Source organism: Glycine max, chromosome 8 (assembly GCF_000004515.6).
Source record: "Glycine max cultivar Williams 82 chromosome 8, Glycine_max_v4.0, whole genome shotgun sequence".
In the NCBI taxonomy this organism is placed as follows: Eukaryota; Viridiplantae; Streptophyta; class Magnoliopsida; order Fabales; family Fabaceae; genus Glycine; species Glycine max.
The window spans coordinates 39,733,845-39,760,584 of NC_038244.2; the positions used below are offsets into that span (position 1 = coordinate 39,733,845).

At 31.9% G+C, this 26,740-nt stretch overlaps 1 protein-coding gene across 3 annotated transcripts; it reads left to right on the forward strand.

The window, feature by feature from the left end:
- Positions 1-2,751: 2,751 nt before the first annotated feature.
- On the forward strand, positions 2,752-11,258 carry LOC100820272 (transcription factor SRM1). Of its 3 annotated transcripts, none has more exons than XM_041018508.1 (4): positions 2,752-2,964; positions 3,584-3,932; positions 4,579-5,250; positions 10,253-11,258. In XM_041018508.1, the coding sequence occupies exons 3-4, from the start codon at positions 4,865-4,867 to the stop codon at positions 10,755-10,757; spliced, it is 891 nt and encodes a 296-aa protein (XP_040874442.1). In that variant the 5' UTR covers positions 2,752-2,964; positions 3,584-3,932; positions 4,579-4,864; the 3' UTR covers positions 10,758-11,258. The 3 variants fall into 3 exon arrangements, with proteins under 3 accessions (XP_040874442.1, XP_040874443.1, XP_006585964.1); XM_041018509.1 differs by having other exon boundaries at positions 3,630-3,932; XM_006585901.4 differs by lacking the exon at positions 3,584-3,932.
- Positions 11,259-26,740: the final 15,482 nt, after the last annotated feature.

The following is a 26,740-nucleotide window of genomic DNA, read 5'->3' on the forward strand; positions in this document are numbered from 1 at the left end:
TGATGAAAGACCTTGACTCTGAGTTTTTGAATGTCAGAATAACTCAGAAAGACTCATAATGCATCACTTGAACAATATCAACAAACTGAAGTTTGATAGTTCTTCACTTTCCATATGCTGCCACAATCAATGAAGGCATATCAGAAAGGAAGAACTATTTGCATAAAAAGATGCATGATTATTGAATGATAAAGTTATCCATGAGAGATACCAATGTGAAGCATTAGATTGAAGGATGAAGAAATCTACTCAGTTTGACCTTGGACAAAACATTAACACACCAACAACTGAAATTCTACTAAGTCTTTTTGAAGTAATCAACTTCAGAATGCTTGAAGATTTGAAGAAGTGTTAAGAGTGATAAAGTCACACTACATCAGAATGGAACACCAATCTAATCTTCATCAAAACATGGATTCATTCTTTGTAAACACTAGAATGCCCATTAGAAAGGTTCCTCATAATGGATGTATATTGTCACTTCATGATAGTTGTAAAAGTGAACCTACTTACTCCAGAAGTGTGGAGTCCACTACAATGGTTTTTCTTGGGAGTTTTATAAGGCAAATTTGAAGGCTATGAAGAACAAGTTGAAGCATTCCAAAACTACAACACATTGTGCTAGTTCTCTGAGTGAGAAATCTGTGTTTTAGCTTTAACCCTCTTTATGAGAGTGACCCACTTTTGTATGGTGCTTACAAAGCTTGTAATAATCTTAGATAGAAATAAGAGATTAAGTTCCTAAGTGGAATCCCTCTTGTGAGGTGAAGATCCGTTCTATGTGCATTAAAATCACATATCCTCTTTTTCTGTAAAGTTCAGTATTGTCTGGCAAAGATAAAATTTTGTGGTGTAGTTGGTTTATCAAAGGCTAGGATTGAAGTCCAATGTGAAACTGACAAGGTTGGGAAATCCAATAGTTGTTGGTCCAATTGTGAACTGGTTGTGTTAGTGAATCTTATCTTTAAGGGTGAAGGTTGAATGTTGCCCAAGGTTGGGATGAACCAATATAAAAAAAATTTGTGTACACTCTCTCTTTCTCTTCCTCTTTACTTTGTCTTTACACAAATCTAAAACTGCTTTTGTATAAAACACTTAATTTGTTAACTCATTGTTTAAATAACTAAATAAAACTTTGTTTTATCAAAAGTTTTTAGTAAAGGAATATCTTTGAAACGAAAACCTTAAAACTATAGAATAAATATTTTTCAAAACTGTTTACATTTTCATTCAGAGCTGCTTGAATTTCAATTCTAAGCTTTGAACAATTTTTGTACTATGAACTTATTCATTCTGAACTACCTTCATAAACCTTTTGGTTTTCAAAGGAAGATTAAAAGTTTTCAAAACCCCAATTCAACCTCCCTTTCTTGGTATTTTTTTCACTTCATTATCAACCTCATCTTTGGGTTACGTTTCTCAATCTTGTCGAATACTAGTTCAACACTTCATTTCATTCTGCCATCAGACTGTCTCCTTTTAGAGCCCTCTATAGTCGTGCTTCTCCAACATTACTAGATTATGTTCACGACTCAACTTCCATTAACTTGTTGGATTCCTCCTGACATGAAAGACAAATGATTATGAAAGAGATGAAACAAACTCTACAATGCAATTATAGAGCATGAAAGAGCATGCAAAAATAGAAAAGATCATACCTTCAAACCTAGGGATTTTATGTGGCTGAAACTTCAACCATACCTCTCAGAAGCTTGCAAAACACTTCTTTGGATCTTTTGAAGTCTTTAAACCATTACTAGGCTCGCTAAAATAGAGGTCATTATAATTGTAGGCTTTGTAGGTTGCATGTTCTACGGACAAATTTACATGTATGCCCAACTCTAGTTTTAGGTAACACACTTAATTCTAAACCATTATTGATACTTGTTTCTATTTTTACGTCTCTAACTTTTCATCATAATATCTTTGTAAATACATCTCACGACTATACTAGGAAGATAGTATTGAGGAGCACCACCACATTGAGATTCTGTCAAATTTGGTAAGAACAAAATTAGTTACTTATTATAATTATTAAATTTTAAAAAATAAATAAAGATGATGGAAAATAATTATTTTAAAATTATTCTTGAAATGATTTGATCTTTTTTAGCTTCAATTTGACCCAATTCTTTCTTTCTTCCCTTTCCAAAATTTTTGTACCCCACCCTAAACTTAAAACTTTTGCTTGTTTCCATGCAATTGGTATTCTATTTTAGAATAAAAGGTTTAAAATAAGTAAAAGTAAAATAATTATAAAAATAAAACTTGAAGGATTTGAACTATTCATGTAAATTATTCATATAGTTAACCTATAATTTAAATGATAAATAGAGAGAGAGAGAAAAAAGATGAAATAGTGTTTGTTACTAGCTTGTTTTTAAAATGGAAATATTATTACAACATTGCCAGCATGTAAATAGACATAATAATTGAATGTCGCATACCATGTGCAATCTCTCCGTCCTTTCGATTTTAGCCGGCGAAATTTGACTTGCATCTGATGTGGTGTGCAATGATTGATTCACCACAAGTGTTGTTGCAACTTGGCTGGTTTGGTTGTGTAATGTGGACTTTATCCAAAACCAGCCAAAAAAAGGTAACATCCTTTAATTAATTATTATCCAATTTCATTTATAATATAATACAATAATATAATAATGTTGAAAAATCACATTCAATCCTTCATGATTAGTTTTCTTAAACCATCACATATTTATTATTAGTTTATATGCATTTACTGTTCTGATAAGATAAAAAAAAAGAAATTTTTTGCATAGCTCCAAAAATAGGAATCAGATCATGAGAGAGAAGAAGCATGTTACTGATCAAGTTCAGTACCTATATATATAGACCCTTACAGTTTTATTAGACTCTTTTCTGTGTGCAACAGTCTCTGATGAGCTGAAGGTAGTTTGCAGCCAAAAAAGATATTGAAGCAAGCACTGTAGAAGGAAGATAAAGGTACTGGAACGAATGGCTTCATTAAAATTTTTCACAAACTCCCAAAATTCATAGCAATAGATTTTTAATCTTTTTCTGCTGTTTATGCTCCAGGGTCATGATTGTTATCTTACCCTGATCTTCTGCTACTTGATAGAGTATCATTTTCTATTTTTCTATTTTTTTGGGATGCGAAAAATATTTGAAAGCAAAAGGGGTTAAAAAAAATTCAATCTTTCTCTCTCTCTAACTTTCCTTTTGGTTTATTCCTCAGTCTTTTGTTTCTCTCCTCTTCATGTTGTATTATCATTTGTCAGATATTAATGAGTCCTGCAAATTCCAGTGGTTGCAACTTGGGTTCTGGCATTTTCAATATCAGCTGTCCTATTTGTGGCAAAGCTGTTGTTGAGATGGGACCAATTGTGGCCCATCTTTGCATCTCTGTGGTATCTCAGGATAACCATCAATGTCATTTATGATTTCCTTGTTCTGCCCTTAATAAATTCTTACCCAGTTGGGGCTTTTTTTCTTAAATCTAGTTCTTTTCTGCTTTTACCTTTTTTTTTATTTATATCTAGATTCTCTTCATCTGCCTTTACTAGGATAATTAATATTAATTTCATTTTATTTTTTTACTTAGGCTGAAAACAATTCAAAAATCAAAATGAAATATTTTGAATTTACAGGATTCTTTTTGAAGAAACTAACTAGGGACACATAAAGTAAGTCTTTTACAGTCAGAAATAGGTTTTTAACTTTTTACTACTTGACTGTCAATTGAATCAGTTAAATGGTGTGAAAGACAAACTTATGTTGGTTAGTTACAGTGTCAGAAGCCTGGGAGTGCTTTCTGGTTGTAGCTTTGGCTTTATATGTTTTTCAGGGAATTACTTACTTATCACTCTGATAAAAAAAGAAAAAAGAAAAAGCGTAGCAAATTAGCAATACATCAACTGAAGGGAGTCTACAGTTGATTTTACTATTATGAGGTATGTTGAACTGAGTTTCTAACTAGGGTGTTTGATCAAACTATTGAGATTGGACATGTTTTCCAACAATCTCTTGTATGGTTATCACTATAATATTTTAATTACATTCTTGTCTTTCTGAAATTTCAATCTTAGAAGTCTCAGTGATGCAGGCTGGGCCTTGAGGCCTTGTTTATTGCTGTTAGTCTTCAGGGTTGAAGGCTTTGATTTTTTACTGATGTAGCAAGAATAGAAAACAAAGTATGAGGGTGTTGAATGTGTTCAGTGAAAGTGAGGTTTACTGCAGTTATAGGTTTTAGTTGTGGTGGTGGAAAGACATATTTTTGTGGTCCTATGCAGTTAAAACTGTTCCTATCAGCAGAGCTATGGATAATTTGGAATTTTTTTTAAAGTATGGAATATAGCAATTTGAATGCTCTTGTTGTGCATTATAGTCTTCTCGTTTTTTCTACTTTGTTTGTTTATGAAACGTTTCTTTCGTACATTAGAAATCCATAGCCCTAATTACCATCTCATTGACTAACTTCACATCAATGTCCCAATTTTCTCTTCTCTTAAAATGCCAAGTATTGCATCTTTGTATTAATGATTGTCAGATATTTCTCATGTCCTAACTGTACTTTGTTGCCTTTTCGTTCATGGATAGGTAGGAAATTCACAAGAGTCCAGCTTTTTGAATTCTGAAGCAAAATCACTATTGAAGTTTTACACACCTCAGTGTGTTTTGAGCTTTAATTGGTATTGAACTCTGTTCTGCTTCCTGGTATTTTCTGCCTCTGCTGGCTCTACTTCAGGACTGGACCATAGTCCAACATATCTGCTCCAATAGTTTAGTATATCATCAAAGTTAATATTAAGGTACTCATCATAGGAGTAATATAGATCCATAATTCCCATTAACGAACCTCCATAGTTGATTCAAATAAGACTAGATGACTGTGGATGAAGTCGGTAGTAGCTCTGAGTGGAGCAAAGAACAGGATAAAGCATTTGAAAATGCCTTGGCAATTCATCCTGAGGATGCTTCAGACCGATGGGAGAAGATTGCGGCTGATGTACCGGGGAAAACCTTGGAAGAGATTAAACACCACTATGAGCTATTGGTTGAAGATGTTAACCAGATTGAATCTGGTTGTGTGCCTTTACCATCTTATAATTCTTCTCCAGAGGGCTCAACAAGCCATGCTAGTGATGAAGGAGCTGGCAAGAAGGGAGGCCACTCTTGGAATAGTAACAACGAATCTAATCATGGAACCAAAGCTTCAAGATCAGATCAGGAACGGCGAAAGGGTATTGCATGGACAGAGGATGAACACAGGTTAGTTTATCTTTGCTTCAATATTTAGAAAATCTATATATTCTAGTATATGTCATTGTGAACAGCACAAGGCAGGTTACTTATTTTTAATTTGATGCTGTTTGGGTTTGTTTCTGTCTCAACATTGTTTTTTTAACCATATGCTTTTTAGGTTGTTGGAACTTGTATCTGATTGTAAACTCATAGGTCCTCATGTTCCTTAACTGATTATTTCTTCTGATCTTTGTCAACTTAATTTCCATTCAGTCTTAATTCTCTTGACAGTTATTAGCACTAACTATTTTCAAACAATATTTTACCAAACCATACTTATCCTTTTCAAATTACTTAAATCATCTGTTTGGGTTACATCAGTGGGTTGTGTTTGTAACAGTATTTTAGTGCTGATCCTTCCAGAAATATCAGTTTCGATTGTACTGTGGAAGAGGCAATTTTGACAGGAAGCTTACTTGTTACCTCTTTTGTTTGTCATGCTTCATGATTTCCAAAAGTTAAATGCTCTTCTTGTAGTTTCTTATCTAGATTAATGTTATGGAACTATCAACAGGTGATTAACTTAGGGTATCTATGAGGGTATGGGATCTTAAAACCTGTGTTGTTAAATAGCGGCCATGGCGCCGCCATGCTGGAAAGGCATGACAGATTTTTTGCCAACCGCCATAGGAAATTTGTGAAGGGAGGCCTGCCACAAGGTGCATTGGCGTGTTTATATGGCAGAATTTCGGCCTTCCCCTGTGTTCCTCCATCCGCCATTGATAACACTGCTTAAAACTGAGATAGTTAATATATAATTTGGTCCTTAGATGTGGCCACTTGTGTTCCTTTGGTGTTTGAAAGTTTGTTTTTACAAATTAGGCCTTTGATGGATGAAATTCTTTAGAAATTTATAACTTGGTAGGGTAACCTTCCTGGCAAGTTGAAACTTTAAAGAACCAATTTGTATAGGTGTTCACTTTCAAGAAAAAGAAAAAAGGCAACACAAGCTTCCACTTTCAAGGACCAAATTGGATATTAACTCCATATTATTTATTTTGCCAACCTCAAATGTGAATTGTATCTTCTTGCATCCATAGATGTTCATGAGCAGTATTCAGACTAAGTTTCTGCTTAAGGGAAGGGTAAGATAAACTTGGTTTTTTTATGGCTTGGTGTATATATTAAGTTGAAATTTTACTTATTTATTATCATATTAATGCTGCATTGGAGCAATTGTAGTATCTCATTTACATGTGACATGTATGATGATAGTTTTGGGAATTCTACCTGAAAGAATACACTAAGAAGAAATGTTTAGATGGTGAGTTAATCAATAAATAATTTTTGTGAAGCTGTGGACTTCTTTGAAATGGAAATAGTATAGTACATTATTGCTAATACGGTCTCTTACCTGAGCCAAAAAATTGCATAAGGTTTGGGAAGGTCTTTCTGCAGGAATTTTTTCTCTCCTACATTTGTTTATAATTTATGTCTGATGTGGGAAACACACTGGATTAATAATGGAAATATCATGCTGCTATAATTTAGTAAATCAGCATGTCGGCCATTGGATGGTTAAGCTATTCAAGTTTATTTATATAAGCACCATGTGGTGCTTATTCCAAAGTAGAATGTAGTTCATAATAACAGTAATTTTAAGTTGTGGACTTATTAAAGATATTGTGTATAATGGAACCGTAAAAATTCTGATTTTGGGTTTACTTCGGGTCTCTGCAAGTTTATTAGTTACGATTTTCAAATTTATGTTTCTTGGTGAATGATGACTGAAGCCTTGGATTCCCTCTTTTGTTTTCTTCTTTTCTATCCCTTGTATCCTATTACTTTTTGGTATAATGGATGCAGCATGTGTTTGGAACTTGTGTTATGGATTTTTTTTTTCCTTTAATCTTTTTTATGTTCTGTGAGAGTTTGATTTTTACAGTCAAAGTCATAGAACTTATGAGTCTCACACAAGCATGATAAGACCTGGATATGAGAGTATGAAAAATTCTTAAATGTTCTATCTACAAATAACTTAGATATGTTAAAATGGAAAAAAAAAAAAACTTACATTTCATTTCTCTTTAATACATAGTCATATCAGTGGATGATGGTTACAAAAAAAAGAAAAACTTTTGGCTATAACAAGAAATCATAGTTACAAACTTTTTCCTTACCCATATTAGAATATATTCTTTCCCAAATGAACATCTCTCAAAATTGCATATTTTCCCCAACCGATCTCAACTTTGTTACAATAATCATCATTATTAGTCCTGTTCAAAAACAGTCTTGACTGTAGATAATTTTCTACTACTACGATGTAACTTTAAGGATACAAAGGAAAAGAAAGAGTCATATTGGTGCTGTATCCCAAACGTATCAGTCCATAAAATTTTGTAAAAGTAAAAAATAAATATATTAGAGGTACTCCTTGGATAGGTATCCAGGCATATCATATGCTTATTGGTATAAGATATGGGTACAACACTAATAATTTGCCATTTTTCCTTTAGGAGTATCTAGGCCTCAGAGCATAGAACAGAACCATGAATTCATTTTTTGTTTTGTTACAAAACCATGAATTTATTGAGCCATAGGCCATAGGGAATAGATTTTGCAACATTTTCCAGAATTAGTGCAATGCACTTGAAAATTAGGTATGATGCTTTAGACCTTATCCTACTCATTTCCTATTTCGGTAAAGGAAATATTTTTATCTCAAATCCCTATTGCCCAGTTTTTTTTTTTTTTTTATGGTTCCCAACTCATTAAAAAAAGTACTGTTAGTTAGATCTGTTGAGTTACCACTTTTTTAGAGTACTATTCAGGATTGTTATAGTGTGGTCCACCTAAGTTTTGAACCACCAAGATTCACTTATTTTAATTGGTTGGTGAATTATTTTACTATTAATACTTTTAAATTTTATGCCTTCACATTCAACAGATATCTATGCTGGACCACCAATCGGACCCTATATCCTACCATTCGTAGTCATAACCAAGCATTGAAAATTCCGTGTAACCTCTTCAACAACCCTCGATAAAATTTGTTCTGCAGCTGAGGTTGACCAGAAATTGTGCTTATGTTGGACCCTAAGGATTAAGTTCTGGACCTTCAAAACTGTAGACCTTTTAGAGTCTAAAACTAGTAATGTACTAGCCACGTTAGTATTTTATTCCATCTAATCTGTCTACATTAAACTCTGGATTAATTACAATTATGGTTCACCTGTGTTTGGTAGTGAAATAATATCATATTATTGATTGTTTGGTTCGTTTACCCTTCAGTTCTTCACCTCTAAAGCCCTTGTGATATGTTTTGAATTTCTATAGAAATGTAGCAAAAAAGCAGTGAATTTCCTTTGACCTCCCAAGTTCTTTCTACATTTCTTGGGTTTATGTTTGAAGTCTTACATTACATTTACCAAAATGATGTTAGACATTATATTGGTGGTTGTTAAAAACATCTAACAAGTTCGATTCTTATCAATATCATTATTACATCAGAGTTGGTTTATTGACTGGATTTATTTGTTACTTGTTAAGAAAATCCATGTGCCATTTTAGCATTCTATCATCTTGGCAACTTAAAACTTATCAAACTTTGGGCTGTTCAAACCAGGAAGTTTGGTAAGTACAGCTATACAAGTCATGGGATTAGTTAAATTTAATGAATGCTAAATGATGAAGTTTTGGACTTGTTTGGAGTTAAGTTATTTATGTTATCACTCTTCTGCATCTTATATTTCTAATATGGTTGCATCCAAGAAACCAGAGTTTCTCTTTCCTCACTTTAAACCTTGTATTGATATGTTTTTCTGAGTTATAAAACACTTGTTTTATTCTATTCCAATTAGAATGGCTCTCAAGAGTAGTCTCTTCCAACTTAGCCCTATTTTACCCCCTTATTTTTAGTCTATAAAGCTGGTAGAATTCTTTGAGCATACAGTACTTCATTATGTTCTATGGCTCGATACAAAATTCTTTAGGGAAGTTTCTAAACCATCACAGATAAATTCCTGATGTTTTGTTCTGGGAATTCTTTTCCGGTTTTTATCAGATTAGAGTGATAAATTCTGATCCATTTCTACTTAATAGACACCTGAACCAGCATTCCTTTTATCCCTTCTGGAATAATGAATAGCACTTCAAATTATTTGAGCAAACCAAGTTTTTCTATTACCATAAACTGTGATCTTCCATCCATAAGTGGTTTATAACTTATGAATGGGGAATAAGTGGCCAAGTCAGTGTCAATCTGCCAAGAACTATGTATTTTTATTTGACTTCAGTTTGGCACTACGGAATGACCGGCCAACGTCAAAGCTTCTTATTCCTCTAAATAATAAGAACCTTGTTCTTTAAGCCATTTGTATTGCAAGTATTTGTAAGAAATGGATGACAGCAATTACGATTCCATAGTATAGGTGGACATACTTTTGTAATATAGGGTTGGTGCTTATTAGTTCTGGGTCTTGTGTGTTTCTTAGAACCAAATTAACTTTGCATAAAGTCTAATCTTTTGCACTTTGTTCCAGATATTGTCAATCCATGCATAGAACTTTTCAATTTATAGCAATTAATTGATAGTACCTATGGAATCTTTATGGCTTTAAGTGTGATGTTTAGCCAATAGCGATGCTAATATTATTGCCAGTAATATTAGTCATAGAGATTAAAAATAATGACTGTCAGTGTCATATTAACCATATAGCTACTAAAGAATAAAATGCAGCTTAAGGTACCATACCTGTCAAAGCAAATTAATAGGGGATTAGGGAATAATGCTATCATGAATTTTTGTCTACAAGATACATTAAAGACTTCAATCATTCTAGAGGTTTTCTTCTGTTGGAAGTTAAAAATTGAGGATCTGTAGTTGCATGAGGGTTATACAATTTTATGGCTACTGATGTTCATTTGATTGGTACTTTTTCTTATGTTATCTTGACTAGCTTCCATATGCTAAACTTTCTTTTATCTAATTACTTGTTTTTAAAAAAAATTCAAATTGCTTTAACAGGTTATTCCTCCTTGGCTTGGAAAAGTATGGAAAAGGTGACTGGCGAAGTATATCAAGAAACTTTGTGGTGACAAGAACACCTACACAAGTAGCAAGCCACGCCCAAAAATACTTTATTCGCTTGAACTCCATGAATAAAGACAGAAGGCGATCCAGCATACACGATATCACCAGTGTCAACAATGGAGACGTTTCAGCACTTCAAGGACCAATTACTGGCCAAACAAATGGTTCTGCAGCGAATTGTGCCGGAAAATCAACCAAACCACCCCCTCCAACCCCAACTGCTGCCCCAGGTGTAGGAATATATGCTGCTCCTACCATTGGACAACCTATAGGTGGACCCCTTGTATCTGCTGTTGGCACCCCAGTGATGAACCTTCCTCCCCCGGCACACATAGCATATGGTCTTGGAGCACCAGTTCCCAGGGCAGTTGTTGCTGGAGCACCAATGAACTTAGGTCCTGTGCCATACCCTATGTCACATACATCTGCTCATAGATGAAGTTCTGTTCAGAGACCTAATGTACAAAGAGAAAACAGCGGATTAGAGAAGGCTTATGAATGTAATGTAATTCTTTTCCTATTCCTATAGCTGCTTATGTGCAAGAGTTTTATGCTACATCAATTATTTCAAATAAGGGATACTAAGAAGCATTAGAATGTATCTGCATCGGCTGCGATGGATGGAAATATCTGACAGCCTTGACATACGACAGCATGAAAGTAAGGTTGTTTTATAGACACTTAAATTGTTGTAGTTAGTCATATAAAGTGACACATGCTGTAGAGGAAGGTTCTGTGGCTTTGATAAGTTATTGTTGTATTTTGATCACTTGGTTTCTGATTTTCTGTAGGATCTTCTAAATTTCCCATCTAGCTTCACTTATTTTCAGGTCAGTTGCTATGATTGACATGATATGTTATAGCAAATATTTGTCCATTCTGGCAACATTGCCATCAAAATGTTTCAACTATGAAATATAAAATTCTTCCATTGGTAGGAGTTTTTAATTGTCCCTGCAGAGGTACAAGGCCACTTCTCTTACGTTTATTAATAGGTTTTGATTGAGGTGCTGTTGATAATTTTTCCCATAAATACTTATAGGAGAAAGAAATAAGAATGCAAAGTGGATTGAGTTTCTCTTGTAAACTAAAATCCATGCACTCCATAAAGTTGAAGTGCCCGTAAGTTAATTTTAGCTGTGAGAAATTCAATTTATTTTTAAAAAATTTCTCATTCAAATGTTTACGGAGAAGTATATTCAAACAGAATGATAGTGTTTCTTTTTTATTTATCTTTTCTAAACCAAGTGCAATATTATTTAAAACATAAGTAAAGATGAAAATGAGATAAGACGAAAAACATGCAGGTTAAGGAGAGAACGATGAACATAATGCCCACGTGATGGTTTTAGTTAAAAATTAGTTTTGATATAATGATTCTTCTTGCTAAATGATTTAAAATTCTCACTTGACATGCATATTTTATATATAAAAGAATTAACAAATAATATTAGAGGAAGGAAAAGTAGTTAATTCAACACCTTCACCCAAAACAGAACTAGCAGCATTGCCATCATCCTCTATAATCAATGTTTTTGCAATCACGTGGCAATACCTTGGGAAATATCTTTGCAGAGTCCTTGATAGCACCCTAGAACATGTCTGCATTAGACTTTACTTCAATTTCTGCCTCTAGCTTTCCGCTGGTAGCCATTGTTTATCAATGACAAGAAATGAGGAAACTAACAACCCAGATGTAGATTACATAGATTGGATATGTTAGAGAACCTAGTATGGGAATCACATATATATAGATATAACCGTTAGGCTCACGACAAAGGCTATATAAATTTATTTATTTTTATTTGTAGAAAATTGAATACAGTATTAGAGGATTTACAACACTCACTCATCTTGTTCAATCAACTGAATTAGACTTTCTTAGTATATAAATTTCATTTGCATGTTATTCATCTACCAGTCTTCCACCACGTGATGATACAATGAAAGTTTGGTCCCAAATTAAGGACTAATATGTTCATAAGTTAGGTTTAAGGAGATTTCAGAGTTAAAGGATGAACGATGTGAGCGTAATAGTGTTTAAAGACTCAATTGAATAGTTGGTCTTTGGTCAAGTAAGAATCTGCATTGAATTGTATTAATAAATAGTGTAACAGAATTGTCAGTATGTGACGAAAGCCGCATGATCTATATTGATTGAGAAGATGGTGATGGGAATCAAATGAAACAGGATCATTGCACCCAAAGACAAGAGATTTATTTTATAGGTGTTCGCATGTGCATGGGATTTTGTTTGGTCAAAAAGAGCAATTGGTTTAATAGCAAAGCTGTCTTTATTATGCACCGGGACCAACTCATGATGGATAATGGATGATGGTTTGGTTCCCACTTCCCACATCTAGCTTAACCCAGAAAGTCATTTGTTTCCTGTACTCTCCTTATTAAATCTTATATTTCTCATTATATTCTAAAAAACCTATTCCGAATGCTAATTTATATTTTGGAATGGACATGTAATGGGAGGTGCAAGATTAAAATAAGAGAGTACAGAATTCAAATGCTACCCAGAATGTCTAAGAGCCCATGGTTAGTTTCACTAGCAGCCCTAATTTCCATGACCAAAATCTTGTTCCTTTCTTTTCAAACCTTTATTCTTTTCACATTTTTAAATACTCAAATTACCATTCACTTTTCAGCAAAAAGTCTTCCCTTTCCTTCCCCGCACCCTCTCTGACGCACTCTACCCCACACATATATGTACTAATAATAAAAAAAATAAGAAATCATAATGAATTAAAAGTTCTTAAAACACATTTAAATAAAATTCTTTCAAAAGGGTAAAAAACTCACATTTACTTCATTATTACCAGATAAACTTGTCAGAAACATTTTTTTTGCTCAAAACATCATGTAATTAAACAAAACTCATGTCCGAATGTTATATCCTATCAGAGCATTGTGTCCCGACGTTTTTCAGCACAAGGTTTCTTAAAGCAATTCACCTAGTCATCTGCTCTCACGAACATAAAGTTTGAGATCATCATAAGATCTAAACAAAAACAACACACGAGGAGTGAGTTATCACATTTATAACTAATGGAGAGAAACATGACAACATGTAGGTATAAATATCATATAAACAAAATAATACTTACTTAAACATAGTTCACGTCATTTTACCACTTTGTCACCTAACATCACATCACAACACAACATGTCTCATTCATTTTCACAACATTCGCGCACTCAAGGATCAAAACACAATATCACCAAGTCAATCAATATCAATCAATACACAAACGTTATGCAACATATACACTAAGACTCAATCCTATATGCAATGTGGTACCATGTCAATGAAAAACCTCGTTGGGCGCTTAAGATACATGACAAGACAAACCACACACTGGTAAGTCAGGTCACTCACTAGGTAAAATCATAGGGAGATCAGTCAGGTTCACGCTATTTTGCGAGAATGCTCCAACCATGTGGGATCGGCACAAGCTTAAAGGAACACTCAAACCGGGTGTATTTACCCCCAAGGCCTACACTTCGAAGAGTCCATCAGGGCCTCTCCCTCCTGATTCAGGTTCAACCCAGAAAATATTTTAACACACAGACTCTATCTATGAACTGTACAAAACACACGACTCCTCAATTGTTCTCAAAATAGTTTTATCTCGTCGCGCTTGTGATTAAACTCGTCGAGTCTCCACAATGATTCCCATCACAATACTCATCGCACATTAACTCGTTGCCCTTAAAGGGTCTTAGCATTAACTTTTCACCCTTAAAGGGTCTTAGCATTAACTCTTCGCCCTTAAAGGGTCTTAGCATTAACTCTTCGCCCTTAAAGGGTCTTATAGTCGTGTGATTATACAATTCATAGCTCACAACTCAATGCACATATATATTACGAGTCAATACATACTCAATTTATCACATATATTCGGTCTCAATCACAATGGTATAATCCCAAAGTAGCATGTTCTCACACCTCATGAATCATATACACTTTACCTATGAACTATGCAATACACACAACTACTCAATTGTTTTCAAAATCACTTTAACTCGTCGAGTTCCCACAGTGGATACCATCACAATACTTGTCGCCCTTAAAGGGTCTTACAATTGTGTAATTACACAGTTCATAACTCACAATTCAATACACACATCTTAATACACATGTATTTCACCTTTCATCACAGGTTCAATTTATCACATACTCACGATTTGAATCACAATTTCATAATCTCAATGTAACAATTTACACAAAAGGTTTATCACAACATGGGAAGTAAAACCCCTCAAATAATTTTGCACAATTATATCAAAATCAATTAATCAAAATCATAGGTCTGAAAAACGAAAACACCAAGAAAACTCAATTTTATCAACCAATTTACATCAGGACATCAATATTGTATTTATAATCATAAAGGAAAAAGTTCAATAAACATTCCAAAATAAACCCAATTTAATCCTCTAAGAATCCCTAAATGTGACACCCTCTACCCCACACATATATGTACTAATAATAAAAGAAATAATTAAAAAAAATTAAACTTAATTCAAGTTTTTAAAACATATTTAAATACAAGCCTTTCAAGAGGGTAGCAGGCTCACATTCACCTTTCTAACATCATCATAAAATTTTTCTAAATAAATAATAAATTCACTTCGGCTCAAACAAGACCGTCTATAAAACCCTATACCCCAATGTCACATCCTATCATAGCGTTGTGTCCCGACGTCCTTCAGCACATTGTTCCTTAAAGCAATTCACCTAGTCATCTGTTCCCCCGAACACAAAGTTCAAGATCATCACAGGATCCAAATACAAACAACACACGGGGAGTGAGTTATCACATTCCTAACTAATAGAGAAACAAGACAACTAAATATACATATCATATAAACCAAATAAAACTTAGTTACACGTAATTCACGTAATTCCACCACTTTGTCATTCAAAGTTCACTTTTTTAATCATCAACCACATTACACAAGAATCACACGCTCTGATCAAGACATAATAACACATCAATTTCATAATAAACAATTAGCAAGCGCATGAGACAGTTATGCTAAGACTCAAGCCTATATGCAATGTGGTACCATGTCAGTGAAAAACCACTCTGGGGCGCTTAGGAGTACATAACAAGACACACCAAACAATGGGTTTGTCAGGTCACTCTCACTAAGTAAGATCATAGGAAGACCAGTCAGGGTCACGATGTTTTGTGAGAATGCTCCAACCATATGGGATCAGCATAGGCTTAAAGGAGCACTCAAACCCGGTGACCCCCAAGGCCTACACTCCGAAGAGTCCGTCAGGGTCTCTCCCTCCTGATTCAGGTCCAATCCCTAAAATCATTTTAGCACACAGACACTGCTCGTGAATTATACAATATCCATGACCTCACACTCGTGTGTTAAAAACGTACAACATATTGCGCAACAATTTAACACTGGTTCCTAAATAGGAACCTACACTTTCTCTTTAACACTGCGCATTTACACTTTTCTCAACATAACACTGGTCGGGTTATTGTACAATTCACAGCTTACAACACAAATAATGTCACATCAAGAGTTAATCACACACTTATTCACAACCAAAACTCATTCACAATTTCACATCTCATAATGTCACAATCCGCCATCACATGTTTTCACGTATCTCACAATTCAATACATATTCTACTTTACACTTTTACTCAATCTCAATAACAATATTATAATCTCAAGGCAACATATTATTCCATAATTCATCACATATTTCATTTATAAACACTACACATGAATTATACAATACCACGACCTCACACTCATGTTTCAAACATGTTTAACACAATTGCGCTACAATTTAACACTGGTTCCTAACTAGGGACCTACATTTTCTCTTTAACACTGCGCATAAACACTGGTCGGATTATTGTATAATTCATAGCTCACAATATAATTAATGTAACATCAAGTGATAACACATCCACTTATTCACAATCGAATATCATGTTCACACTTTAACATCTCATAACATCACATCAACCATCTCATAACATTCCCAATGATATTCATAAGGTACAACATACACATGTTCATGAAATTTAACCATAATATTCTCCAACACTTAATAATTTTTGGAATCATACTATAACTCTCTACAATATTATTTACATAAATTATTAATATAAATAACTATCTCTATATCTATAAACTAGCATAAATCATATTGAATCACAAATTTTAAAGTAAGCTTTCAATGCACAAATTCTAAATAATTATATGAACACTTTGGTCAGTTTCAATTATGATATTAATTTTTTTAAATTATATATAAAAACCTAAACAACAAGAAAAAGAGAAAATACAAAATCAATATCTCTCTCTAAATTTCTCTTTACTTTATTTCATCAATTCATATTAATTAGAAAAAGTACTCGATTTATATGGTTTACGCTCAACACAATAGCATATCAATTTCACAAAAATTGGTCTGTCAAACATATATAATTCACTATAATAATTATAAGGATAAAATGAAAATTGCAAAAACACCCCAAAACTCATTCCAATTGATATCTCTAAGGATCCCTACACATGTTCTCACTAATTTCCAATTGTGAATAACTCATCCCTTACCACCTCTAAGCGGACTCACGTGTCTTCAGCCTGCAATAGCAGCATCTCTAGTGGTTCCCTGAGATCCCTCCAGTTATTCCTCTGACTGCTCCGATAGAATTCCCAAACGTCAAAGAGACGGAGAAGAGATTGAAGCCTCCACTTATACTATCTTCATGCGATTCCTTTTTCTCCCTCCACGAATATTATCTCACAAATCCCAACGGTGACAGTGTGTGAAATTGAATTTCGAACAACATATCCAAATTTCCTGAAAATCCAACGGTTAACGAAACTGGGATCATAATTTTACTGAGATCGTTTTGGGTTTCTGCGGGAAAGGGAAAAGCTACAATGCGAAAGGTATTTCTCTCAGATCAAACATGATATCAAAATTCCCAACGGTGAGAATCCTCGGAATTGGGATGCGAACGTAGTGCTCAAATTTCACGACGATCCAACGGTGAATCAGTTCGAGATCGTTGTTTTTCTGAGACAGGTTAGGTGGCTTGCGAGAAAAAGAGAGGGTTTTGGGAGAAGAGAGAAGAAACGAAATTGTGAGGCAGAGGAGAATGAGGAGTCAGTCTGAAAACTGACCTAGCATGTTGCTATTTATAGCTAGGGGCATTTACGACCTATTATTTACTCTATTTACTTATTTATTATTTATTATTTTATAAAAACAAACTTTATTTTATTCTCTATCAAACAAATAAATAAAATACCCTTTTTATTTTCTCTCAAATCATTATTTTAATTAATAATTATATCTCCTTATTTATTTATTTATAAAATCTCATCATTTCTTAAAAACTCCATTTATTTATAAATAACAATCTTTTTTTAATCTAGTTTACGAAAATTGGGATATTGCACTACACATGTTCATTCTAACCCCAATTGCGATAAACTCATCTCTTACCTCTAAGCAGGCTCACATGTGTATTGTAACCATGATAGCGACATCTTTAGTGGTTTCCTGAGATTTCTCAAGCTTTTCCTATGATTGCTCTGATAGGGTTTCCAAGCGTTAGAGAGAAAGAGAAGAGATTGAAGCCTCCATTTCACTATCTGCGTGCGATGAATATTTCTCCTTCCACATACATTATTTTTCAAATCCCAACGGTAAAGATGTGAGGAAATTAATTGTGAATCACATATCAAAATTTCACGACAATCCAACGGTTAACGAATCTAGGATTGTTTTACTGAGACAGTTTTTGGTTTTTGCGAGAAAAGAAAAAGCTATGATGCAAAGGGTATTTCTCTCAGCTCCGACATGTTTTCATAATTACCAACGGTGACAATGTTCGGAAATGAGTTCCGAACTTGGTGCTCAAATTTCACGACGATCCAACGGTAAATGAGTCTGAGATCATCATTTTTATGAGACAACTTTGGTGGTACGCGGGAAAAAAGAGGGTTTTGGGAGGATAAGAAGGGAAAACAAAATTAAGAGGAAGAGAAAGCGTAGAGAGTATCGTCACAAAACTGACCTAAGATGCCTCTAGCTAGGGTAGTCACAACCTATTATTTACTCTATTTTTTTATTACTTTATAAATAAATACTGTTTTATTTCCTATCAAATGAATAAATCAAATATCTTTTTTTTATTATTTTTCCTTCAAACCATTATTTTAATTATTAACATTATTTTTCCTTATTTATTTTATTATAAAAAATCTCAAAATTTTTCTAAAACTATATTTTTTAACTAAAAAAAAACTTTTTTAATTTATTTACGAAAAATGGGATGTTACACCCTCCATTTGCACCCTTCTCTCCTCCCTCATTTCTCTAGCCACATACCTCTTATTCTTAATTTTTTTTCTCACCAAAGTTTCTCATCATGCCGTCATTTTTTTCTCACATTTTCTTCTAATAAAAACTAACAACTAACAGTTGCTAATAAAAAAAATGTTGGAATACATTATGTAATGTTAAAGTATTGAGTTCTAATGCTTTTTGCAAATTTTTTACATACGTGTGTTTTGTGATGAATGTATAATTAAATTCCTATATAGCACATATGAAAGTTGTTTTAGAGAAAAGCATGAACAGTCCATTTTTAGATGCATGCTACCACATGGTGGACAAAGGCCTTTTATCTACTTTTGTTGAGAGTTAGTAGAAAGACACTGGTTCCTTCCACCTTCTATTTGGAGAGATGAACACTCTCTCGCTGATGTGTCATCTATTTTACATTTTCTTGTATATGAGGGCTATAAGGTCAAGATGGACGTGGCACTTCGATCTTGGTTGATGATGACCCAAGAAGCACACATGCGATTCAGCTTGGCTGCAAGACTATATATAGTATGTATACCATGCACACATTTGATATTGTTACATTGACTTTGAAACAAAGATATTAGGTTGATTTGGTGGTAAGAGTATGAGAGAGGGAGAGAGGAATAGATCGTGGGTTCCAGTCTTCCCGTTAACAAAAACTCACAATTAACAACTAATATTTGCTGATAAAATAAAAATTGACTTTGCAACTAGATTTTGTGCTACATTTGGAAGGGGTTGTACCATTTTTACTGACAAAAGTTTCACATATATATAGGGATGAGGAGTTCTTTGGACCTTTTCCATGACCTTGACACCAGGGTGTACAGATATTTTGGTGCCTACGGCGAAAATGTTAAAGAGGTCTTTTTTTATAAGAATTTTAAAGAGACTTAGTATATTATATAAAATATCAATTTTTATATTAATCTTCTAGCTTTTTTAACTACAAAATCAGTATTATCTATAGGTGATTGTTCTATAACATTTTCCTCGTTGTCAGTATGATCTATCAGTGGTTTGTTCTATCACATTTTCACCTATTGAACTTGCTTCTGCGTCATTTTTATGAATAATAACAAATTTATCAAGGGCACCACGTTGAGATTCAATTAGCTTTTCAACTTTTCGTTTTTTCTTCAATTTTTCATAACTAGATTCATACTTTCTATTTGACATTTTCTTTTGTAAATAATCAAAATAAAAAATTAACTAAATATTAAAGAAATCTAAATAAACTAAACTCTAAAATAAACTCTAAAATAAATATAGAAAATGATGATCGATGAACAGAACGATAAAACCTAGAATTGAAAACAGACGGAGATTTTGTTATTTAGATGTTGTGTCAGGTGCAAGGGTGTTATGTGATACATGTTGTATTGCTGCCTACTCAGAGTCATGCCCGTAAAATAAATCGTTCCACCAATCCACCAGAATGGAGATGAAAAGGCTTCATACGCGGGACGCCGGGATGTATGCAGTTTATAGGCGTTCAGAATCCAGACGATGTCAAATCCAGAGAGGTTGAGTTGCGGAGACAAAGTTTGATCAATAGACAATAGTTTTATTCAGAAGAATAAATTTTTTTAATGAACAAAAGATGATGAGATGAAAAAACGTGAAGGATAGAGTCTGGAGAGTGAGATACGTTAGTTAGGGAATTGAGACGGGTTAAAGGAAAGTTAATAGGGATTTACTTTTTTGGGATAAATAAAATACTTTAAATGACATTAATTGTGATATTGGTTAATTTTTTAAAAAATAATATTGATTGACTAATTTTTAGGGAAGAGAGAGATTCTAAATTATTTTATTTTGATCAGTTAAAATTTGTTAATAGTTAGTAAAAAAAATTTTAGGGACCTAAAAATATTTTTTTTAAGCCTTAGGTTGATGCCTAATTTGTCTACTAATTTGCACGGCCCTGCTTTGACACATGCAGTGAGTATGCATATGGTGTCTCTACCTTAGCATACCTTTACAATCAACTCAGTTAAGCTAATATGCATTATATGAAGTAGTTTGGAAGATAAATGGTTCTTCTACATAACAGGTACCAAAGTTGTTTCTTATTTTCTGTAACTTTGGTGTTTTCTAGGGTTACGATAATTAATGAGGTTAATGTTGTTACAAAATGAACCTTTGAGCATTTTTTGACCATTTGACTCTCTCACCAATTGGCAACTAGATGTACTAAGCACTCACCCTATGCTTGTCAATGGAATTGTTATATAGCCAGGGGCTCCAATAATGACTTGTTCATCATCAAGACTACGTTGGATGTGTTGTATTAGGTGGAGGAAGTAATCTAGATGCCATATTCAATCCACAAATTAACATGATCGAGCACCCTTTTCAGGAGATCTCTCTCTTCTTTGGCTTCAACATATCAGGCTTATTTGTGCACACATCAACAGAAAAGGTGCAATGATGGTTTGGGTATTTATAGGGAATTCCTCACTTATTATTCATGCGATTATTGGTCATATGTATGCCTTCGAGGAATGTGATCTTAGGTTTATTCACTACCACAATCACATTATTGGGAATGCCATTAGAGCACTAAAATTGAATATGCACTGCATGGATAGATACATTCCTTGATTCACCTCATTTCCATCCGTTCATCATAACCCCACAAAAGGGAGATCCTTTGAGAAATCCTCTGCAAATACTTATTTGCCAAGCAAAGTCTAGTTCGAGTAACTTTAATTCTCATCCGGGTAAGTATATATATATATATTTATCATTTACTATATGTATTCAATGATATCACAATTTTATGGTGCTTAATTATGTTAAATTCTTTTGTAGGAATGATTTAAAAGGATTTCCAAGCTACTTGAATCATGTTTGATTTTAGGATGGTCATTGAGGGGATTATCGCTTGGAACAACTCACATGATGTATTGAACATCGATCTTAGGGGCAGACACTGGCATGAGTTGTATATATAAAAGAGGGGAAAGACTTGTACATGATCATTTTGTTTTTTCATTGTATTTGAGTTGTATCTAAACTATTTTCTATTAGACTTATATATTATATTTAACTATGTTGACTTGTTTAATTTTATTTGATTAATATTTTTGTCTCGTTTAATTTATCAAGTTGTTTAACTTAAAACGTTATTAGGTTATTTATAAAAAAAATAAATTTATAACATGGAAATTAATAAATTAACTCAAATTATTTAAAACTACTGATTAATGTGTGCGATTTCTATTAGTTATTGGTTAAATTCGCATATTTATCTGGCTAAATGTGCATCTAATGTATAGTTATTAGTTTGTTGATCGGGGATTATTGTGATAATTGATATGAATTTATAATTAAATAGATAAGATGAAATGAATTTTAAATTTTATCAAATATAATTAAGTTAAATTGTCAAACTTTCTAATTAATGCATGTTCAAGAATGTAAATCGAATTTTATTTAGAAAATTCTTTTCTTGTTTTTTTATTTATATTTAAAATTTATTTCAATTTAGTCATGCATCATGAAATAAAATAGAAATCAAAATTCAAAATATATAATTGTATAATATAATAATCTAATCTAGTTATATACTATTAATTATATCAAAATTCAAAATATATAATTGTATAATATAATAATCTAATCTAGTTATATACTATTAATTATATATATAACATGATTAAGATAAATTGAGCAACCAGTTTTCTATTACATTGAATATGATGAAATTGAAAACAGAACATAAACATAATGAACATTATGAGCAACTCATGTAATTTTGAATATGAAACATAAACATAAAGACATAATTTTTTCCAAATTTAAAATAAAAAAGGGAATATATAAGAAGTGTTATTAATTAGTATTAAAAAATTATTAACATTTCCAACATGCAAAGATTAAATTTGCATATGTCTTTATTGTGAATATATAAGAAGTGTTTATAACTATTGTTATAAAAAAATTAGAGATTAAATTCTTAAAATTTAATATTATTATTTTTCAGAAAAATAAATTAAAAGATATAGTAGGAAAACTAATTTTGCAACATTTTTTATGTTTTCTCTGTTCACACGTTATCTCACTTTTAACCTACCATTATTCTCTTCGTTCACACATTCTCATTTATTTACGCTATTTCTTTGTTTGCCATTGATTTTCACTTCTATAGTATCTTCTTACTCTTTTACTCCTTTTGTTTTTATACTACCTTACCTTCCACAATACAAACTATACTGGTTTATTCCCAATAAAAGTTTGATGGAACTTGATCATGTCATTGTATATTAGAAATAAATTGTTGCAAAGTATATTATTTGTGTTTATACTACCTTATACAACATAACTGGTTAGATGTCCATGTATATTAGAAATATAAAATCATAACAATAAATTGTTGCAAAGTATATTATTTGTGTTTTTTTTTCATTTTGTTTTTTATTCATAATTTCTATGGATTTTTTTTCATTCTGTATCTTTTTTTTTCACAATTTTTATGGTGAATAAATTAGAATATTCAATAAATTAAGCTAGAAGATAGGAAGTACACAAAAATATATTTATATTAAAGTAATTTTTAATAATGAATAAAATATATTAGTGTGATTCATCCTAGGTTGGTAATCTCCATATTTATTTTTATTAAAAAAATGTTCATGTGTACAAGTTATATCTTAAATATACAAATTTTACATTAATAAATAATTTAAATATATATATATATATATATATATTAATGTATAAATATATAATTTTTAAATTTTGAGTATAATGTGAAAGCGATTACTTAGAATAGACTACATAGGGTGTATTATTCTCCAAGACAATGGTTAGTCCAGATGAATTAACTGTGACTCTTAATAATTAACTGGGGAAAAGTTCAGATAAATTTTAAAACATTATATAGATGATTGAAATATAATTATATGAGTCTAGAATCATGTTCTACCTAGTTAAATATGTCTATGATAATGTTTTTTAGAAAATTTAGAGACTTTTAGAAAATTTAACTATATATATATATATATATATATATATATATATATATATATATATATATATTAGATGATCTGCTGAGAAAGATTAATGTCAAAACTTGATGAAATTAACAAAGCCATTTTATTATTTGATTAAACACATAAAATTATTTTTTTTGGTGAAAATGTGAGAATTTTCAAGTTAAAATGAATTTAATATGAATTTTTACTTGAAAATACTAATCAATTATCATAAAATTCAAAATTAATTATAAATAATTAAATTTAATTCATGACAATTATCTACAATGTTGAAATAATATTATCACAAAGTTTCATGAAAAAATAAATAAATTAGTTAGACATACATCATTACAATTATAATTACCTGCACTCCTTTATCTCTATCTCAAGATGCAATGAGTCATTTAACAAGTTTTAAGCAATGCAATGAAGAAAGAATGATATATCTTAGAATAAAAGTGCACAAAGGTAAAGTTATATAGAAACAAAGCAAAGCACGTCCATGAGACAAGAAAAACAAACACTTTGGGTGTAAAAATGACTTGCCCATATTTTTGTAAAAGTGTAATGATAAAGGATTTTTCATTATTTAAACATATTCCAGGTATTATATTCACTTGTTCTAGTATGATTCTTTGTGTGAAAGAAAGTGACTTGATTTTACTCTTAATCTCTTAGACAAATAAAATAAAAAGGAACTTATTCTAAGAATAAAGATGCATAAATAAGACTTACCAACCCTATTCCACCCCAAGATATGGGTCATTTAAGAAGTTCTTTCAAGTTATTAGTGTATAAACATTTTCCCATTATTAAAACACTGTAATATGGGTGATCAAACAAAAAACAAAACAATAAACATAGAAATGAGGCAATAATATTAAAATGACATCAAATGGATAGTAGAGATGATTCTGGCATCCAAGCCTCCCAACACAAGTAGGTTAGGACCATGAGAGACCTAAAACAACAAGAGGAAACAAAGAAGATGGAGAGCATGGAAGAAGAAGAGCTCACAAAGTGGTTTTTGTCTCAAAAAATGACCTAGGTGATTTACTTTTTGTTGCAATAAGACTGCATGTGCATGTTGGGCTGCATGTGGAGAACAACGGGATGTTTGACCAATGTTCTTCGCACCAATGGGAGCTCAACAAGCTACTCTATTTCTTCAAATATCTTCTAGTCCATTATTGTTGTACCAAGACTCTACAAGATAAGGCTAAACAAGGTAAAAAGTCACTAACTTTGATTTTCTTAAGCTAAAAATTTAAAATAACCTAAATTTCTATGTTTTTGGATCGATTGTAGCATTAACAAAGAAAAAAATGAGAGAATTGTTATGTAATTTAAATGTAAAAATTAGATATGCATATACATGTTAGATTACTCATACCATACCAACATGTACTTAGAACAAAAGCATTGTCATCTAACCCAGCACTAGCACCTTCTTGCTAGACCGTATCTTTGTCTTGTTTATCATAATCGCAAGAAACTTAACCATGTTTCCATTGTCTAGATTTCTAGAATAAATATAGAATGTTTTCTTAAAAAATAAAAATATCACAATGTTTATACATGTGTTTGGGATCTACCATAAATGTGCTAGTTGGTTCAATGTTGTCTGGAAATTCAAGTTTATCCCTTCAACTTTTGATTTAGTTGGAATAAATGGTAGAGAATTTGTAAAAAAAAAATATATGTTGTAATATTATGTCTTAGGATTCTAACAAAAAAAGATTGGATTGATTTCACTAAGATTGCGTTTGGATAGAGAATTTTAAATGAGAAAAGTAATTTGTCAGATAATTTGAATTTCTGTCATTTAGAATTCATTGTTTGGATGCTTTTTACGAAGAATTTAAAATTTTGGAATTTTAAAACAGAATTTTAAACAACTAAAAATCTAGAGTTTCAATTTCCTTCTAAAATGTGAGAAATTGAAATTCTCTTCTCATCGTCTTCTTCAACAAACACCGTCTGAGCTCCTAAAATATCGATCGATCAGGTGTGAGCATAGAGAAACAACACGTATAACTAACACATCAATCATATCTTTTCTTTTTTTCATTCATTTTTTTCATCCTCATAATTTTAATTTTTTTTATCCAAATACAAAATTTTGAAAATAAAAGAATTTCAATTGAAGTATTTAAAATTCTTAAAATTTAAAATTTCTCCGAATTTTAATTTCTCCATCCAAACACACTCTAAGTTCATGTCAAATAAAAAATCTGGAATCTAAAACAGCCCAAAAATATATAGAAAATTCTAGGCATGTTCTTCATGTGTTTTGTTGAAAGTTTTGGTTATGACCTTGAAAACTTATAATTTAAATTCTTTTTTTCATTCTCAAAACAAGGTTTGATCCTAAATAATTAATTTTCTAGATAGAAAAGTGTTGGTAAGATCAAGTGTAGGCCCAAACACATTTTTTTGATAAAAAAAAAAGGTTTAATTTAGGATACAATTCATAGTCATAAAATTTGGTAATCGTCATATAACTAGATCTTAATTTATACAATATAATTTTATTATGTTAGTAGGTTCCTTAAATTAAATATAAGAACTATGATAAAAAAAATATAATTAAGACAGTATCTAAATTAATTTTAAGAATAAAACATTTTCAAGTATAATTGATCATCACTGATACTTAAAAAGAAGTTCTTTTATTAGTTTGATATATGAACTATTGTATCTTTGTAAAGAAGTACACATTATTTTATTGTATTTTCATTATAATCGTATGTTTTTAATATTGTGACAATAAATCTCTGCTGGAGGCAGAGATCTGTAACTGACTGTAGTGTGACACATACAAACAAAAATGGTACTGTGTACTGGTGAAACACAAACTCGCAACCTGACTAACAGGAGTGAGAGCAGGAGCTCACTAATCAGAACATTTCCGGTGTGTCTTCAAGGTCTGTAGATTTATTTTGTACATTAGGAACTTGAGTTTATAATGACAGAAGACAATTTCTTTATGTAATTATTCACAAAACATGAGTTGGGTCAAAGTAACAAGGTGTTACACCAAACATAAACAAAGAT